This window comes from Pocillopora damicornis, chromosome 14 (assembly GCF_964200805.1).
Source record: "Pocillopora damicornis chromosome 14, jaPocDami1.2, whole genome shotgun sequence".
NCBI classification, from domain to species: domain Eukaryota; kingdom Metazoa; phylum Cnidaria; class Anthozoa; order Scleractinia; family Pocilloporidae; genus Pocillopora; species Pocillopora damicornis.
In genome coordinates this window covers 16,137,640-16,156,693 of record NC_142683.1, presented here as the reverse complement: position 1 = coordinate 16,156,693, position 19,054 = coordinate 16,137,640, and the positions used below count along the sequence as shown (strand labels likewise).

General features: G+C 40.5%; 2 protein-coding genes across 6 annotated transcripts in view; one reads left to right on the top strand and one right to left on the bottom strand.

The window, feature by feature from the left end:
• Positions 1-203: 203 nt before the first annotated feature.
• On the top strand, positions 204-3,426 carry LOC149034721 (uncharacterized). Its single transcript, XM_089194475.1, has 6 exons — positions 204-732; positions 960-1,010; positions 1,460-1,626; positions 1,997-2,088; positions 2,630-2,771; positions 3,321-3,426. Exons 1-6 carry the CDS (start codon positions 669-671, stop codon positions 3,321-3,323), a joined length of 519 nt encoding a protein of 172 aa, XP_089050601.1. The 5' UTR covers positions 204-668; the 3' UTR covers positions 3,324-3,426.
• A 447-nt stretch (positions 3,427-3,873) lies between these two features.
• Positions 3,874-19,054, bottom strand: part of LOC149034710 (supervillin-like) — a 122,275-nt gene continuing 107,094 nt past the window's right edge. For all 5 annotated transcript variants that reach the window (XM_089194357.1, XM_089194361.1, XM_089194360.1 and 2 more), the window contains 19 exons: positions 18,511-18,669; positions 17,711-17,847; positions 17,138-17,294; positions 15,957-16,111; positions 14,847-15,188; positions 13,984-14,224; positions 13,283-13,482; positions 13,010-13,086; positions 11,642-11,671; positions 9,672-9,709; positions 9,429-9,504; positions 8,878-9,015; positions 8,227-8,354; positions 7,668-7,823; positions 7,188-7,337; positions 6,857-6,978; positions 6,669-6,727; positions 6,171-6,267; positions 3,874-6,012 (listed from right to left, as the gene is read on the bottom strand). In XM_089194357.1, the coding sequence (XP_089050483.1) occupies positions 5,926-6,012; positions 6,171-6,267; positions 6,669-6,727; positions 6,857-6,978; positions 7,188-7,337; positions 7,668-7,823; positions 8,227-8,354; positions 8,878-9,015; positions 9,429-9,504; positions 9,672-9,709; positions 11,642-11,671; positions 13,010-13,086; positions 13,283-13,482; positions 13,984-14,224; positions 14,847-15,188; positions 15,957-16,111; positions 17,138-17,294; positions 17,711-17,847; positions 18,511-18,669 (2,549 nt within the window). In that variant the 3' untranslated portion in view covers positions 3,874-5,925. The remainder of the gene's footprint in view (positions 6,013-6,170; positions 6,268-6,668; positions 6,728-6,856; positions 6,979-7,187; positions 7,338-7,667; positions 7,824-8,226; positions 8,355-8,877; positions 9,016-9,428; positions 9,505-9,671; positions 9,710-11,641; positions 11,672-13,009; positions 13,087-13,282; positions 13,483-13,983; positions 14,225-14,846; positions 15,189-15,956; positions 16,112-17,137; positions 17,295-17,710; positions 17,848-18,510; positions 18,670-19,054) is intronic.

Genomic DNA, 19,054 nt, shown 5'->3' with positions numbered 1-19,054 from the left:
CGGTGTACACCATTGTAGACGAAACAAATTACAGGTAAAGCAAAAACAATATTTTACCACTTTCCAATCAGATCGAGACACCATTAAAAAAAGCTGATTACCTTAGGGCCTCTGTAGTCGTCTCATTAAACTTGTGAAATAGCTACTCCACCCATTCTCTTCTTAATTCGTCCCCAGGGCTCTTTCTTGTTTAGGAGGCGAAAGAGAAAAAAAAGCTGGGAGCAAGGTTCAGCTTATTCCTCCGTCCTCCGTACAAATTACAGTATTGTAAAAGATAAATTATGCGTCACTTTCAAGGTGAAAAATTTACATATGGAGATCGAAGGATTATTATTTCCAAGAAAAAACAAAAGATAGTTGTTTACTGGAACAAAACCTCAAACGAGTGTAAAGCTTTTTGTTAAGGGATGACAGCAACAGCGCATAGTAAACAGCAATCCATTCTTTTGTAAATTTATCGTAGGTAAGCGTGTTTTAGCACGCGCATGTCACGGATTTCGACCAATAAAAAGCGGTTCTGCACGTCATAAACACCACCTCGCGCTAAAAAAGAAGTCGCAAGAATTTTCAAAGCAGAAATATTTCATTGCGACGCCTTGGACGTCTTCCGTGTGCAAGTCAAGAAACAAATCACCAAAAAAAAAGTTACGAATTCGTTATCTCTACCAATGCTACCAAAGCATCAGTTGATTATTTTGCTATCCATTGTCAACCTATTTCTCCTTCAAAAAGGTTTGAGTAGAAGCGTTTTAGATCATTGACATTTTGCGCATTGTTTTCATTCGCTTTACAAATCTTCGTTTTACGAAAACACTGTGATGACACCTTCCAGGCTCTGCTCAGGTGTATTACAATGTTTACTCATCTGAAAAATGATCTTTCAATTAGCAGTCAAAAATTGTCGCTTCTCTAAAATACAGTTTTGTTAAGTTTCGAAATTTTGTCTTCTTCTGCTGCAGCTAACAGCGCAAGTTTTGTTTACAGAGACGTGGGTCGGAACAATGCAACTTGTAAGTATCACAAATGGATTAATCTTCAGTTCTTGTCTTCTATCATTTGACTTACTATTTCCAGGATACGTCGACTCGTGTACAAAATGTTGTACTGTGACCTTTCGATAACAACTTTATTGATAATGATTTTCCTACCAAATATAATATGCTGTTGGTTCGTTTTGAACAACCTACATTTTACAAGCATCGGTTTTTCGTTGAGGACTCAGAATTTTTAATTTTTCCAAGCTTTTGACAAAGCGATTGTGACCGGCTCAAAATTCGCTACTTTTCTAATTTTAGTGACACACAACACAATTCTCATTTTGCTGTGACTTGCATTACACAGTGGATACTAAATTCCATAATGACCTATTAGTAATAATGCTTAGCTCGCTAACGAGATTTGCGTCACCAATATTGCGCAGACCACCGTTACCCTCATGTTATCTGCATGTTATCTACAGCGGTTACTACTTCAAGCTCTCCTGTTATAAAAGTTAATCATGGAAGTCTCGTCGGTCATCCTGCATCTCCAACACCAATGAAGATCTCTACCTTGGCACTAATGGTGTCGCTACTCGCAATTGTTTCAGGAGCCATCATGTTGTGGCTTGTACATCTTGTCCAAAAAAAGGTAACCCTTACTAACCGAATTCGAGTTTTTTCTTTTCGCTCAAAGTTATGCCCGCAATGCGAAGTTCGCGGGCCATAAATCCGGGCGGAAAAAACGAGGTCCTGCAACCTACAATACGGATTGAGAAAACGAGGTTATTAAAATATTTATTATATATCAGCTTGAGAGACTCAATTGGCCTTTTTCTGAGATTAATGTAACCCGCTGAAGTTCTTTTTAGACTTGAGATATTCAATCACTCAATAATGATGTAAGTCTTTGGTGAAGTACTACCGCAAACACCGAGAGGCTTTTTCGACAGTCTCCGGCTTGAGGTTGTTGGGAACAAGACACTTTTCTTTTATGTGACAAACGTGTTTGGTTTCATAGACAACGCACGCTGATTCGAAAGGAGTTTGGCATGACAGCTGAAGATGCTCATCTTTCAAGTACAGCGTTGGCAAGTAATCCCTACCAAAGGTAGTTTTTACAATTTCCTCTTCCAGATCCAAACCCTAGGATAGTAGTTTTTATCGCTATCCATTTGGGCTAAGTGGGGTTGCTATACAAAATATAAAGTATTTCCGCGAATAAGCACCCTCCCTTGAATAAGCGCCCACCTTAAGGCCAAAATGTCAAATAATCGGCCCCCGGAAATCGAAAAATTATCAGTACGGGGCCTCTCGAAGTGTTTGCGATATTTATCACGGAGGAAAAGCTTGTTCATTTGAAAATAAAAACCAAAAGACCAAACGGCTAGAAAACAATACCTCTGTGGCACAGAGCAATTGGGGCTAAGTGACAATCACGGCAGCCTGCCCGATTAAGTGGAATTGCAGTTCAGCCTCGTTCCAAGGATCAGAGAGGGATCCTGAAAACGAGGTTGATGCGGTGGCGTGAATTTTTCTCAGAATTTCCTGGTAAATTTCCCATTTTTTCTTGACGGTACCAATGCACTCTTATAACTCTATGCAAATTCTTGCCTAGTCCCATAGTTAACTACCTCGCTTTCCGTCCTTAGTGTGTCCAAAGAAAACTCTGAGGATATATTGACGATTCCGATGCCAGATGCTCCAAACCAAAAGACTTACGTCCTTACGCCGAAAATATCTCTAACATGTCCTGAGGGAAACACTTCCCTGCTAATGCATCAGACGTCAAGGGTAAGTGAACCCTGTAGAGAAATTTCTAAACACTAACACACAACGATGTGCGGTTAAGTTGCCTCAGAAATTCTAATTCTTGTAGCCTTTCAAATTTTCACGCGCATGCACAAGATCGGTACACTTCTCTTGGAAAAATTTTGCTTTCCTGTACAGCTCATCCTGGCTCTCAGAGTTATCGCTTCCTTCGGTCACGTGTGCGCCCGTGACAGCGTAAGAAAACCTGGGGACGATGTCTCGTGTTATACGTGGAGTAGTTTCATGCGACTCATTCTCGGTCACTAAGTTATTTTATGTCAATGACATCGTCATTTACAACATAGAGTACAAATTTGAAGACCTGAAGACGAGAATGATCAGTCATTACTGCACCCAAGAAAAAAATGAGTCGATCACGTTCCCAGGGTCCCGGTTTATTTCGATCACTTGATCGGTGAGAAAAAGCAAACCGATTGAGCCAGGGGGTGGGAGTGTGTGTAGTTTGTGCGAGTCAACTTTTAAGTCAAATGTAAAAATGATCACCGATGCAAGGTTTCTTTCCTCCTACAGTAAAGATGAGATAGAAAAACACGAAAAGCAGTCCCATGGACGACGTATGACGAATAAACAGTTTTATAAAAAATTTTTTCAATAAAACATCCTTTTGAAGGATTGAAATGTGATACGTTCCTTTGCGAGTTCAACACGAAAAAATAGCAAATAGGAAGAGAGGAGAGGACAGAAGGACAGAAGAAGAGAAAAAAATTGAGGGGGAGGGGGTAAGGAAGGGGGAGAGGGGGTCAGGAAACCAAAAAGCGACGGAGTGGCGAACGAAAAGGCATGTCAACAAACCAAGAGAAAAGGGAACGACCCTTGGGTGACAAGAAATAAAAAAAAATTTAAAAAAAAGAATGAAAGATACAGTGAAATATTGACTGCAAAAGTAAAGAGAAAGCAAACGAGTGAATAAAAAAAGAGCAAGCAAACCGATGATTGAACGAACAAAGATCGGGCGAACGAACAAATAAAAGAGCGAACGAGCAAAATGAACAAATGCATGGGAGACAGGCCGTATGAACAAATGAAATGCAAGGTAAACGCATGAAGCACAGGACACACTCAATCAAGTAATATTTTTTTAACTGCATAAAAACCTGACGCAAAGCTTCTTATTACTATGTACATCACATCAGGATTAACATAGAACATAAATTTAATCTCATTTCAGCTTTCATAATTTTCTCTGTATATACAACTTTCTCCTGCTCAATTTGACGAAAACAATTTAGCTCAATTCTTATAATACATTAAGCTTACTGAATAATCTGAGATTAACAATAATTTGCTATAACCATTAAAACATAAAGAATTGTAGGAAACACTACGTGTCTTAGTCGTTTTCCCGCGCTTTTGGTAGCTTTTCAGTTTTTACTTTGAGTCCTAAATGGCTGACGATGACACAAAACCTTTGTTATGATTGGCTGTGGCTGTTGTGATTATTCTGGTTATGGTTTTACGACAGTCGATTCAAAACTGCTCTTAAGAAACTTAGCCAATCATATTGCAGGAAACTCAAAATGATTCCAACTTCATTCGAGCCTGGCAATCAGTGCTTTCGACATGAAAAGGAATATGGGAAAAAAAATTGCTCGTTGCCTGGGTCGAGATATGTCCATTGCCTAAGAAATATTACCAGCTCTGACTTCTTCCGATGGTTACGAATAGCGCAATCTTCGATTCAATAGTACGTGTCAAAACAAATCCAGGATTGCTTGTGTCTTGTTCTAATTTGCTCTGTGATTGGTCAAAAAAATATCGTGCCACCCTCTCAACCAATCCGATGCAATACAAACACCAATCAAAATTTGGTCGCCCGCGTTTTCACGCGCTGTAGACAGTTTTCTCGGTTTTACTTTGAGTTCTCATTGGTTCTTCAAGGTATTTTCCTCTCCTGATTGGCCAGTGTAATTATTTTGGTTTCCGTTTCAAGACACTCAATCGAAAAGCGCTCCAACTTATCCCAGGTCATCTGACGAAATCATTAGCCGAAGGAATTGTAATCGTTGTATTTAACACTCAAGTTTAGTCATGGTATTTTTTGAAATGAAAAATATGCAACAAACATAATCTTTACATATGATAACAATTAATGCAAAATCTATTACATCCGCCCAGCAGAATTCTAACGAAATCTTTGAGATACAGAAATAAATTATGCGAAGAAATGAATATGAAGAAACGAACGTATAAAGAAAACATTGTCGAGATTTTCCGTCTGAAAAAGAATAATGGCTGTGAATTTTAAAACCTTTTCCGAAGAACACTTCTCTAAAATCAAATGCGTAATTTCAAAAATATATTTCCTCTAAAATCAACATTATCAAGTACCGCAAATTACTTGCAATCTAATTCTCGACTATAAAAATATTTGACTCAAAACAATTTCTTGAAATTCAAATTGAAATAACTCTTTTCAATTCAAGGTGAGCCGATTTGATTGAAACCAAACTGACGTGAAACACATTCTAACGCCTAAGTTATCATATTACCATCTAAAATTTGAATTAAATAAAAATCACATTTCATTTTTAAGCCTACTGATGCTGCGCCAAGAAAATTACATCAAAAATTATATCAATAGCTTTATCTTAACAAGGTAATTCATCATTACAAAAAACATACATCTTTTAGCATTTTAGGTTACACATAAAGCTATCTGCCTTTAGACTTGCCTCGTGTCACCCAGCACACTAAATGCTACGGGAATACGCGTAAGAAAATAACCTTATTATCATTCCTTACCGGCACATTATATCTCAAAGTTAGATATCCCTGACCTTCTGACCTTTTAACTCCCAGAATCATATTTGCAATTCTCCCAACAGACTGCCAAATATTTCCTTGTAAAATAAACGGGAGAATTTCGTGTTGTATCAAGACTTAACCCCCCAGTTGATTAGCTTGTATGCTCTCATAACATGTTTGCAAAATAACACGGTGGAATCACAAGGAGAGGTGACACGTCAATCAACTCTGGGAGATAAAAGGTTGACAGAGGCAATCTAGCGCATCAGATCTTATAGGTAATAACCACTGTTTCCTTCTTCTCGCACCTGTCGACAAGGATATAAATAGTCTGAGTTACCACCATGTAGTTTCGAGGTTTTTTTTTGCTCTAGAACAGACCAACAGCTTTCTTTAGATTGATTTGTTTCCAGCCTGGGAGCTTACTGAATGCCTCTTTCTCCATCTTAAAAATCTCCTAGAAAAAGAAAAGGAAAATGCTTAATTGTTGCACCAATCTCTCGCCTAAAAAGGTGGCCATATCAATATAGAACACCACGACACACAGTGACATGTTGAAGTTCGCTTACAAACGTAAGTTGGAGCACTTTCTCATTAAATTCATTCTGAACTCACCTTAAAGTCATTATCGCTTAAGTAAACTTCAAGTTTCGCTGGATCGACTCCTTGGGGTGGTGGTATCTTCTGAAGTTCAGCCAGTGTGTAAAAATCCCTTTGAAAGCAATTCAGGAGTAGTTAAGATAGAGCGTCATTAGAGAAAGTGTCTTTGAGACCATACACACAATAACAAGATCAGCCAATCATATAAAAGGAAATAAACACGTGGAGCCAATGGGCATCCAAATTTAAAACAAGCACAATGTCTAAAACGCGGGAAAATGCAGGCAACCACGTCGACAACGATTTAGTACATATCTGATTGGTTAAGAGAATGGTGCGTTAGTCTGGACCAATCGCAGAGCTTACTAAAGCAAACTCTGCATAATTGCAATGTTTAAGCGTGCGCCCTCTGTCACAGTCTGGAAATTCTCATACCAGAAGCACTGATGAAAACTGCTGAAGGAGAAGAACACAGCTCTGTGTGACAGGAAACATGATTCTATAGTCACTTACTTTGTGAACTGTTGTAGTAAGTCGCTGGCAGAGTGTTTTGTATTGGGTTGCTTTCCGTCCTAGAAAAGAGACAACAAGAATGACTGATTACGATAAAAGAAGCATAGGGCGGCTTTTTAATTCTACTAAAAGGAGTGCAACTTGCCAAGGAAAACTTGCTTGCTTGCATGCTTCGACATAGTACATACCAGTTTCTGTATTTTGATGACATCTGGTGTATCATTCCAGTAAGGAAAAAGAACCTTAAACGTCATCGGTTCCATGCCGGCATACACCACGTACACACGGTGAGAGACGCGCTTTCCAGCCTCTGAGGGATACGAAATAAATAAATAAATAAATAAAAATTAATACCATAAATCATTGAAAGGAATCAATGATAGATAGAAAAGTTAATATCTCATATTTCATAATGACTGGAAATTAACTTGGCAACTAATAGACTTGAGAAACACAACGATACACCTAAAGACAAAAATATCACTTGCAGCGAGAGAGGGAAAAAAACAAATCGCACACCTTTAGCATAACTAAGCGCCGTTTCCATAGCGAGTTTTCTGTCTCTGTCCCAGCGCTGTCTTCCGGAGCCTGTTCGCACATCATCGTCATCCTCAGGCATCCAACCCTCCCAAACGTAGACTTCATAGTAACCGTCTACGATAAACAACCCTGAAAATAATCCTCGAATTAATAATCAAAAATCTGTGTCTTAGGAAAACTTGTCTTCTGGGGGGGAGGGGGAAGGAGGAGAGGGATAGCAGGGAGGGGTAGCAGGGTAGCAGGGTAGCAGGGTGCGGGAGGAAAAGGCCGGGAAGGGAGTGTTAATGGAAAAGGCGTCTCGTCTCCCTCTGCCTCTCTCTCTCTCTCTCTCTCTCTCTCTCTCTCTCTCTCTCTCTCTCTCTCTCTCTCTCTCTCTCTCATTCCTTATTCCTCGCGCAAATCTCCTTACATTGCGATTACCCTGTGCAGTTTTGTAACAACTATGCTTAGCTTCCGCACCTGGTTGTTTGGCCGTATAAATGTCTTCTTGTAGGAATGGAAACGGGCACAGTTTTGGTTCCGATCGTGAGGGACACAAAACTTCACTCGCTGTGAATTTTCCAGTGGCACCGCTTAGTTCAAAAAGTCGAGGTTGGTAGTTGTGTTTGGATGGATCTACGACAAAAAAAAATCTTTCTTAAATAAACACGTAAACAAATCCTCATAACAACACACCGTAGTCGAGCAAGAATCGAGAGGAAACCTGTCCTAATTCATTTCAGTCAAACGTTAGGTTCCACTAAACTAGAACAGTACCACAAGAAAAAAAAAACCCTTTCAGCAGTATTCACGTGGCGTGATGACGTTGCTTTACAAGTTTGTTCTAGCTGAGGTCTGTGGATGAAATCTTCCAACTTAAGACGGAAGCTACGGATGGAAACCCTTGTTTGTTTCTGGTCCATGAAAGCTCCTGAGAAGCACTTTCTAATGATGTCTACTCCACGTTCATATGGGCTGATGTATCATTTATCCGTTCTGCGCCTATAAGCACGACGAGTGAACAAGGTCAGTTACATACCATGCGCCAAACTGCAGTAGTACTTCTTTCCTCCAATCACTTTCCAAAACTCTTCTGTTTCGCTTCCTTCCTCGATTTCACTGAGAGAAAAGGCTGTAATCCCAGCCATATTGCAATCAACACTCTTCCTGCGATGGAACATCAAAAAGGCGTAACTGAAAACACATATCGAGTACAAATCAATAGCGGGAAAAGCGAGTGAGTCGGACACGATGGCTTTTAAGTCTGCATCTGATTGGTTGAGAGGGCGGCGCGGATTCGCTGGACCAATCAAAGAGCGTGGTAGTGTAAATTCGACTGTACGGCAACCAAAACCGCAGTAGTGACAACAGCCAATGATAACGAACGAAAATATCAAAACGAGCCCATAGGAACTCGAGCAAAAACGAGTCAACTGCATGAAGCCAGGAAAAACGAGAGTACCCAAGTCGCGAGTAGGGTTATTTCTGCCTCTCTTGGGGTTGAAGGATAGAAAGAGTTTTCTCAAACAAGAAAAGAACTTAAACTTAAAGAACGCAGAAGGAAAAACACCACAATACTTTTGAGACTCAACTGAAAATTGCCTTAACTTGAGAAAGCAAACCCAATGCCCAATCTCCCACAACACTCCCTGTGCCATAACTGTTTTGCATCTGTTTACTTCTGCCTTACCTTTCCTGGACTTTCTTGGCAGCTGCTTTGGCTGTGGCGCGGGAATCTTCACTGGATTTACATCCATGCCACAAGTAGATGTGAGCTTCACGCCGTGACACCAGAACTAAACTGGTCCTTGATCGCAGCGAATATGAACTATGAGTTGAAAAATATAAAAGTTGCGTCTTTGTCTCCTTTAGAGCCCTCACCTGAGGTATTCAAGCCAGACGAGCGTGTTACGTGACCAACGTGTTGTGTGACGACCGTTTTGAGCGATAAGCGCGGTGCGTGAGGAGACTAGAACTGTAGTTCATGCGATATAATAATCAAATGATCACCTGGGAGTATCTAAAACGAGCGCGTTTCGTGAAGAACGTGTTGCGCGATATGCGTGTTTGGTGGGACAAGCTGTATTTTATGTGAGAAAACATTCCAAAATATCAAGAGAGAGTATTTCAAGACGCGTGAAAAGACAAACTTTCCGCGTGACAAGCGTATCGCGAGAGGAGATTAAAACTGTGCCTAATGTGACACAACAGTGAAATGATCACAACACAGTAAGCCTTTACCTTGCTTTGACTTGATTCAGGTAGGCCTCTCCAGGTTCTTCATTACGAATCACATACAAACGAGTCTCAGAGGAATCTGGCAGAAAACGAAAGCAAATGAAAGTGAGTTATAGTATTATTGTTATTATTGAAATTTAGTTTTACATCAAGATAACATGACGAAGGTTATTCTCATAACCTGTTCACTGAGAGGAGAGGAAGTAACGAGTAAATCTCCTCTCAAAGTTAATGAGTTAAGCCTACCTGTGAATTTCGCTGTGTTCTCGTCTACCATGTTTTTCCTATTGAGCAAGTGAAAGTATCAAGTTATGAGAACCAGTTAATGTTCTTTGTGCTTGCTCTTCAACACCTCTGACATAAGCACAAACGACCGGCCATCCCGCAAGAGATAAGCTAAGGACCAAGAGAGACGAGCCCAACCACCACACTCATGATATGCTCCTGACTAAGGGTGGTGTCTACTTTGAAACACCTTCACCCCTCCAAGTGTCAGCCACCCCACCCCTACCCCTTGTTTGTCTACGTAAGGCGTCTATGTGCGGTAGGTGACGACCCAATAACTGAGTGTACGGAACGATGGTCTGTATGTGCGTTACTTGCGCATCCTATGAGTTCAGTCTGTCGTCCTACCAAAGGAGTCTATCTTATACAGTTGGGACATTAAGTAAACCACGATGGCGACGGCAACAAGAATGAGGCAGCAGCACGAAAGTTTTAAAGTTCGTACATTTCCTTGCCGTCCTCTGCTAAACAACAGCGTAAAATTATCACATTAGCGAAGTCTAGAGGCGGGATCCGCGACGGCAAATTATTCAAAATTTTTTGAAACCAAGGGCTACCATCGCATGTTATGCTGATGATGAGGTCGCGCGGCGTTTTAAACTGAAAACACGTGGAATCCATCACTAATCTCCTTCGCAGTTGTTCTTTAGGGCGTCACGCAACGCCCCCTCTCAGAGGAGAGGGGCGTTGTGTGACAACCAACAGGCCTATCGTTCGTCGGCGTCGTCGTCGTGGTGCTTAAGGGCCCCAATAACCTCATGTAAGTGACCACACAGTGTCCACTGAGAAGACATGAAATGCTAAACAAAATGGCATATACTGTGCGGGTGACAGTGGCAGTGGCAGTGAGGCGGAATCATGAACAGGAAATCATGTAATTATGAAATTTGACAAATGAGTTTTCAGACGTTAATTCAAGTTACAATTTGAATTATTTTAATACTAACTTCAGGAAAAATGAAAATTATTTTCTTTAAACTTCGTTTCAATTATGCTTCTCATAGGTTACCGTGATGTTTTGCGCTCCAAAGCATACTTGTTGAAATAATTATTTTCGATTATTGTGGTTTCATCAGGAAGTTTATGGGTTTGGTCTTTAACATTAAAATTTTCATGAGCTTGCAGTGCAGGCGTCTTAATAGGGTGAATTAACGCTAAGAAGCGAACCATCGTTTATTCAACCAGCCATGTTTGATTTGGAGTTATAGTCCACGGCGTGGGGGGGAGGGGGGGGAGAGATGAGCGGGGAAAAGCGAAAAAACTCTCCCACCCCCACCCCTCTCCTTGTTTCTTTACTGTCGCTCACCCCTTAGGAAAAATTTCTTTCTCTCCGTCATCCATCCGCTTCCATTAAAATCAAAGATGGCGGTCATAATTTTCGCCGAGAAAATAATGAGCACTCGCCCGCCAAATTACGCTACATTTTTACTGTTACGTGATTTTACTGTTAATTCAGGACTTGGTTCTTTCTTTTCAAGGCAAGTTAGAGTTTTAAGCCAGTCAGTAACGCCCTCGTCAAAAAAAAGTTTGATTTAAAGCAGAGCAATTTTCTACTGGGTGTCAAAAGTAACCCGTGATTGCTTTCGTTTCGCTCAACTTTGCTCGCGCCATCCTTGACTTGATTCGCACCATCCTCTCAACCAATCAGATGCAAACTAAAAAACAACCGCGACCCGGCCGTTCGCGTTTTCCCGCGCTTCAAGCAGTTGGCAAGTTTTCACTTAGAGCTCTCATTGGTTAATGATAATGTAAACCTTTGTTCCAATTGGTTACTTTGATTATTTTGGTTCTGGTTTCACAACACCCAATTAAAAACTGCTCTAACGAAGAAATTAAAGTTGGTTCAGGTAGGGGAAGTTTTCCTGCCAAGATATTGTTTAAAATAATTACTTACGCGGATATTATTGTTAGAAAATCAGAACTAAACTTACGTTTCTGTGTCATACCAGCCCTTGGGTAAGCTGTTAATAAAAGAATTAATGAAGTGAAATTTCACATAAACAATTAGTATTTGTCAAAAAGTAGCTCAGCTTTTCTCCCATCTTCATTTTCAGAGTTTAGACCATTCTTCTCTGTGTGTTTTTTTGGATCGGTAGATTATCTAAAAAATGTTAGACACATCGTTCCTTTAAACTGATCATTATCACGATCATTGATAAACATTTATTTGGCCTGAGAAAAAAGCATCTCCCATTGCAAGTTTAGTATGGCTGCCTGCTTAGAAAATGATTTGTTCTAGCGTGATACAGCAATTTATAAGTGAGCATTTGAAGGCAATCCGAAATTGTCTTGTCAGTTTGCTATACTTCGCTCTCTGATTGGTCGAAAAAACTCGACCCACTTTCTCAGCCGATTGGATGCAAAAATGAAAAAACCAATCGTGACTTGATCACTCGCGTTTTCGCGCACCGAAACCAATATCAACAGGCCCTCGTTATTGGGGCTTCAGCGCGAGCACTTCCTCGCCTGCGCGAGAGTACAACGCCTTGAGCCACGCAAACCTCTCCCCAACTCGTCTGTGCTCTTTTCGCAGAGGAGAAACGCGCGTCCCGCAGCGCTAAGAATGAGGCTTGCTCGCAGGCTGGTCTCAACACGAGTTTTCATCGGCTCTTTTATTCACACAGAATGAGAGATGCTTCTGTTCTCGAGTCAAGTAGCCTAACTGCAATTCAATTCAAATTAAATCGTGATAAATGATATATGGGACATATATAATGTAAACATGCAACGAATACGTGAATAATGTCGACTCCTGATGATAAAGTTTACCAGTGAATCAACACACTCGAATGTTGTGTTCGTGGTAGCGTGATTGAGAACGTCCAACATGAATTTCTGCTGTTTGATTGCAACGCAATGATAAAATTGACGTTCAATATTCATGCATTGTGTTAGTGTCATGGACAGCGGGTTGCTGAAAATTTGACCAGTGAAGGACATTTTTGAGGAAATATCTGAAATACAGATTCATTATTCAAAGACGACTTCTGCGCATGAGCTTCATAGCCCAAAACGCTGAAGCATATCCCGGTTTCCATAGAATAAAGTGAGTAAAATTATTGCTACTCCTTTAAGACAGGCAGCTAATCCATCCTAAGATACTCTCTTCATCACCCCACCTCGGATAATTTTCGCGTTTCCTTGCCAATTTGTACTCCTCTGTGAAGAGAGACGCTGCGAGAGTGATTTTTTTTCCACCGAGAAGGCAATCACTCGAACATATTTTGGCTCAAGATCAAATATTACTGATAATCAAATACTGCTGGCTGATCAAAATTAGACGTTCACAAACTGTGTACCTGCCAGTATGGATAATCATTCCCCCTTTGAAGAGATTTAGAAATACTGGAGTTTCCTTTCCTTGCACCACTCTTACCTGTAAAGATAACATCGAGGTAAAACTAACCAATCAAAAGAAATTTAAAAAAAAGACAAAACAGCCAAAAGAAGAAGATACTGACTGACAGACGAAAACACGAGAGAACTAGGCAAGCAAGAAGGCAAACAGAGACAGGACGGCACACACAAACTACGTCAGGATAAGGCTTTCAATACAAATTTTATATCGTTACCTGCGGTCCTTTTTCTTCATCAAGTTCTACAGCCATGATGGCAGCTGCACCCTTCTCATTCACAGAACAGTCATTTCCTTGCCAGAAAAAGTAAGCGCAGCGGACGCGCCCAGCAACGGTTGAACGACAACGGGACTTCCGATCTTTGACTATTCTGTCGGCGAGCACAAAGTAGGCCCACCTGATCACGTAGCCTTCCCCTGCAACATCAAAATACTACATTGAAGTAACGTCTAAAAGACATTGAATGGAGGTCTGCTCTCAGCTAATCCATTGAACCCCCCCCCCCCAAGGCATTATGTCGAGTTTTCCTAACATTTCACAAGCAACCCATTTAACCTTTTCCATCCTTAAATTAGCATCCATTTTCTCCCCACTGTTCTCTCTACTTCTTCTGTGGTACTCACTAGAAGAATTTGTTTGACAATCAGGAGCTTCTTAAATTTGTGATCATTTCTGTTATTCTCATGAACTTTACATTTGATTTAAAAGTGATAATCTAAGGAGAAATTACAAGCCAAGAAACAAGGTTTTAACTCCAGCGTGGAGAAAGGCACTCAGTTATTGACGTGTTTTGCCTCAGACAATAGTACAGAGATTCGGCATGGCTCGAACTCAGTCCTCCCTACCCCGTGCACCAACCACTTTCTAAACAAGAATCATACAAGAATAAATAACACTAACAGCATTGATGTGTTTACCTGAGTGGAAATGTCCATGTTGTGCTGGCTGTACCTCAAAGTGTCTGTACTCGTTAATATGCCACACTGTTAGACCGGCGGTTGTCACAAGGTTTCCCTCCTTGTAAACGTCACCCACCCACACAGTAGGAATCCCATTGCCACGCCCAACATTCGTCCCTTCAAACATCTGGCTTGGCAATGGCGGTGGACTTTTCAGCATGCTCTTGGGGTCACAGGGCTTCAGTTCCACAGGAGGAGGCTAAAAGTCATGGAGAAAACCAACATGATATTACTGTTCACAACAAAGCTCACTCTCAAACTGTCAACACTGTTCCGAGCCTTTCGTGTTGTGCATGTTTTACAAACTGAAATTTAAAGTACCGCTCAAAAGTAAGTTGACAGTCCCTCGAAACTCGATCTCGATCCTCGAAAACTCTAGGCACGAGTCGAGTTTTTTAACGCTCGAGACGAGGACACAAAGGAATTTTTGCGCGAACAATTCACTTTTAAACAACAATCTGCTTTGAAGACCAAGCTTAAAATTTACCATCGTCTTTAGTTTAACTCTCTACAGGACCCTTTGACCTTTTCCTCCCTTAACCCTTTACATCCAACATCAGTATGCATATTCTCCACACTGTTCTCGATAAATTTCCTAAGGTGCTAACAAAGAGAATTTGTTTGCCGATCAAAAGGTTCCTTCCCTGGTGACCATTTCCTATATTCTCATGACCTAAATGTGCAATTCAGGAGGCAAACTGTAGGGAGAAATTAGATGCTAGTCACCCTTGAGGTTTAAAGGGTTAGCAATAACCAAACCAACCAGAACAGAAGTGAACTTCCGGCCCCTAATGATAAGCAGTAATCAAAATTCACTGTACCGTTGGTGCTAGTTCAAGCGTACTAGGGTGTCCCTTCATTCGAATAATCTTGGTTGGATCAGGCCAGTCAAGGAACTTCTCACGAAACAAGATTGTTTCAGCCGTTTCGTGAAGTCTTGCAAATAATGTCCACGGTGGTCTGCCAGTTGAAACTTTATTGTCTACTTCGGTGCAATTTTCAGGTTTGCCATACGGGAAGATTGGATCATAATTTTTTCCATACGGTTTAAAGGGCTCTTCATATAGTTGTTTTGCCAGAGCGAAGGCCGACTTTCTTTGACCTGATAACGACTGTTGTCCATTCCACACGTACAGTTCTGAACCAAAGTCAAATATGAAAACCTGAATAAAAACAAAATGTGTTGACTAGGACTGTGAGAGAAAAAGTGTAGCCGAATGCAATTTAGGCAACACAGCGGTCGAACGTCTGTGGATGTTGTATAGGCTTCATGTGGGTGGCGCGCCAAATTGCCTTACAAGAGTTATAAACAACCACGCAATCGAGTAAGGCGCAGTGTTAAAAAACCGTATGACTGTTTTGATAAAACTCAAAACAAAACGCTAAATCTACAGAAAAATCGACCAAACGTCGGGCTTGCGCAAAGGAATCAATACTGGCCGGCCGTGCGCCAATTAAGTGTGTAAAATTTCACTGTAAAACATAGGAAACAACCGCATTCTTGCAAAATAAAAGAAATAAAATTGAAATTTTCATTGAAATCTGTCAAAGAAAACAAAGCAGGGAAAAGGAAAACTGATGACTTTCCGAACGCAAAGCTCTTTCAAGTACAGATATCCTGTTGATTTACTATTCTGCTTTGCGCTTTACCGAAAAAGTTCTACGCTTTCAAAACACCGTGACTAACTGGCTTGTGCTATTATTTGTAACATCTAGGTTGTGACAGCCTCAATGCACGCCAACTACTGGCACCTTGTCATTCCGACGTTCGCTCATGCGCGGACGCTTGACCACTGCGTTAGCGATTGTCACCTTCGACTCAGTGTTTTAAAACACAGAAACAGGATTTCCAACGTGAACACGATTCACAGATGATCAAATAATTGGTCACCAGCAAAAAGCAGAAAGCTTTACTAATAAAATGTAATTACCTCCTTAGTGTCAAAAATGGAGACCTGAGGAATTCGTCCACACATAGTCTCTACTGGCATCAGAGTTGGAGGATCTGTCCAGTGAATTTTATAAACCATGTTGCCTTTAACTACACCCTTCTCGTATTCTTCATCTTTGGCCATTTTTTGAGCATCTATATGAGGATAAGTGGTAACTGAATTTTAGTGTAGACTAAACAAAATATAATAGTGCTGACTGTGAACCTCTGCATTCGATTCAGCACATAGAAAATTCATATTGTAAATTACAGATTTCACTTGAGATAAACCCTATACCCCTATCATTGGTATTGATTTTCTCGACACGATTCACTTTCCATTCCCTATAACAGTGACCATGAAAACTTGTTTGACGATGAGAATCTTCCTAAATTTATGATATTTTCCTTTACATTTGATGCAAGGGTGAAACTGTAGGGGAGAAATAAGAAGCAAGTCACTCTGAGGGGTCGACAGGTTGAAACTTCTCATTGCGATAACTTCACTCGGTTCTGCCAGCATTATAAAAAAAAACACCCTTAGCAAAGGAAAATTATAGAGCTGGGAAAATAACTTCGTGTCAACCAGAGGGGACTGTTTTTCCATAGAAGGCACTGATTGGTTTGGACACCACTCTTAATTCAAGCTGAGGTAATCATTCTTGAAACATTTGGTATCATGGCAATTAATCTGCTTCACTCAAACATCAGTATGCATATTCCTTTTAAAATTCTCTTTACATTTCCTATAATGCTAACAGGGAGAATTTGTTTAATAATCAAGAGCCTCCTTTGTTGGTGATCATTTCCTTTATTCTCGTGATGTCGACGTGTGATCAAGGGGTGATCCTGTGATAGTCACTCTTAGGAGTCAAAAGGTTAAACATACAAATGGCACTTTGTAGGATCTCTTGCTTCAGTCAGAAGGTACTTGTAGTAAGTAAGTTTTAACCCAGTCATCCCTTAGAGTGACTAGCGTCTAATTTCTCCTTACAATATCAGCCCTAAATCACACAGTAAGGTTACAAGAATTAAGAAAATGATCACCAACTAAAGAAGGTCTAGATTGTTAAACAAAATCTCCTTGTTAGAACCTTAGAAAATGCATAGAGAACAGTATGGAGAAAATACATACTGATGATCGAGTGTAAAGGGTTAAAAGTGATAGAAATGTTAGCCAACCTTTAACAGGATTACTTCCAGGATCTCCACTCAGAATGTTTGCAAACTTGTCCAAGGCAGCGTTGAAGTCCATGTCTCCTTCTTCAATGGTGACAATGTCTCGCGCCTTACAGTTCAATTCATTCTTTGTTTTAATCTTGGAGACAATTTCTGTCACCTACGGAAAAGTCAAAATTATTATTTAAGACTTACAATCCAAAATGAGATCTACAAATACAGTATCAGGGGTGGTGGCACAAACTGAGCAGGAGTAGCAGAAGAAGCAGAAGCAGACACAGAGGTGGTAGTGGTGGCAGAAGCGATAGAAGAAACAAGACAAGCAATATCAGAAAACCAAAGCAAAGAAGAAGCAGAAGAAGCAAAAGAACAAAAAAAACAGGAAGAAATACCATCAGTAGCAGTATTAGCTGCAAGAGAAACAGCATTAGCAGAACAAGGCAGCAGAAACAGCAATATCGGTGGCAGTATCATCAGTAACAATAGTTGTATCAGCAATGGTAGATATAGGGGTGAAGGTAGAAATAGAAAAAACGGCATGTAGCAATTCATACAGAAGTACATGTATTTACAAACCTTGGCTTTTTCATACGGATTGGATTCCTTTCCAATCCAGGAAAACAGATCCTTTTCTGTCACAAGAGCAAAACAGTCTCCAGAATTTAAAGACTTTAAACTTGGTTCAACGAGACGTACTTGAAGATGACGCCGTCCTGTACACAAAACACAAAGGGCTTAACATAAATATATATGTATGTAAAGGTAAAGATAAAGTCTGTACTCCAGTCTTCTGGCCCACGTAGCTGGAGCCTTTCCCAGTTTCCATAAAGCATCAAGCGACAAGGAGTGTAACTACTCCCCCCTGGATGGGATACCAGTCTATCACAAGGTTACCCCCTAGTATTTCATCAGGCTTCCTTGACAACTCTTCAGTACCCATTTAAACTCCTTCCTGGGTGGAGGGAGACATGGGAAGAGTAAAAGTGTCTTGCCAAAGAACACAACACAGTAACCTGGCCAAGTCTTGAACCCAGACCTCTCGACCCGGAGTCCAGTGCACTGACCATCAGGCCACTCTGTCTCCCACATGTATGTATGTAACTCCTGTCATATAGTCCCTCACAATTAACCCTCTATACCCCTAACATCACCATGCATATTCTCCATACTGTTCTCTATACATTTCCTAGGTTCTAACAGGGAGAATTTATAAAACCATCAAGAGCTTCGTTGCTTACTGATCATTCCTTTATTCTCACGACTTAAACCTTTTATTCTGGGATGATATTGTAAGAGGAAATTAGAACCTTGTCAATCTTAGGGATTAAAGGGTTAAAAACTCTTGTGACTTTCCAAATCAAAAGATTTTTATTTACCTTTTATGTGGATCAGCATAATAGGTTTTATTCCTCTGTACTCATCCTTTTCCTTCTCTTCAGGCCCAGCAGTTTTACGCAATCTGACTTTAGTGAAATCTTCAGTGCTGGCCAGACCAGCTAATGCTGATGCCGCCAAGTCGAGAGTGTGACGCCTCCCTGTAGGTAAACAAGAGAACATCATACACATGTACTTTTGGTGCAAGGTTTTTTAATGTTATGTGAAAGTAGAGTTATGTGTAATGAAATGATGTGATGAATTACGGTTAGATCGCACCATGGTTAGATCGCTCTACTGGCAAGTTAGATCGCTCCATCAAGTAAGTGGCTTCGCTCCTACATAATTTACTTCGCTCCATGTTGAAAACTAAGGTTAAGATAGCAAAACTAAGGTATCTAAATTGATAATTCATTAAATGACGTATATATCTTACCTAACAATCGATTAAAATCGCTGGCGCGCGCTTGAAAAAAATTCGAGCTACGCAGAAAAAACAAATGAAGCCTCATGTAAGGGACTCACGAAGTGTAATCTAATTTATTA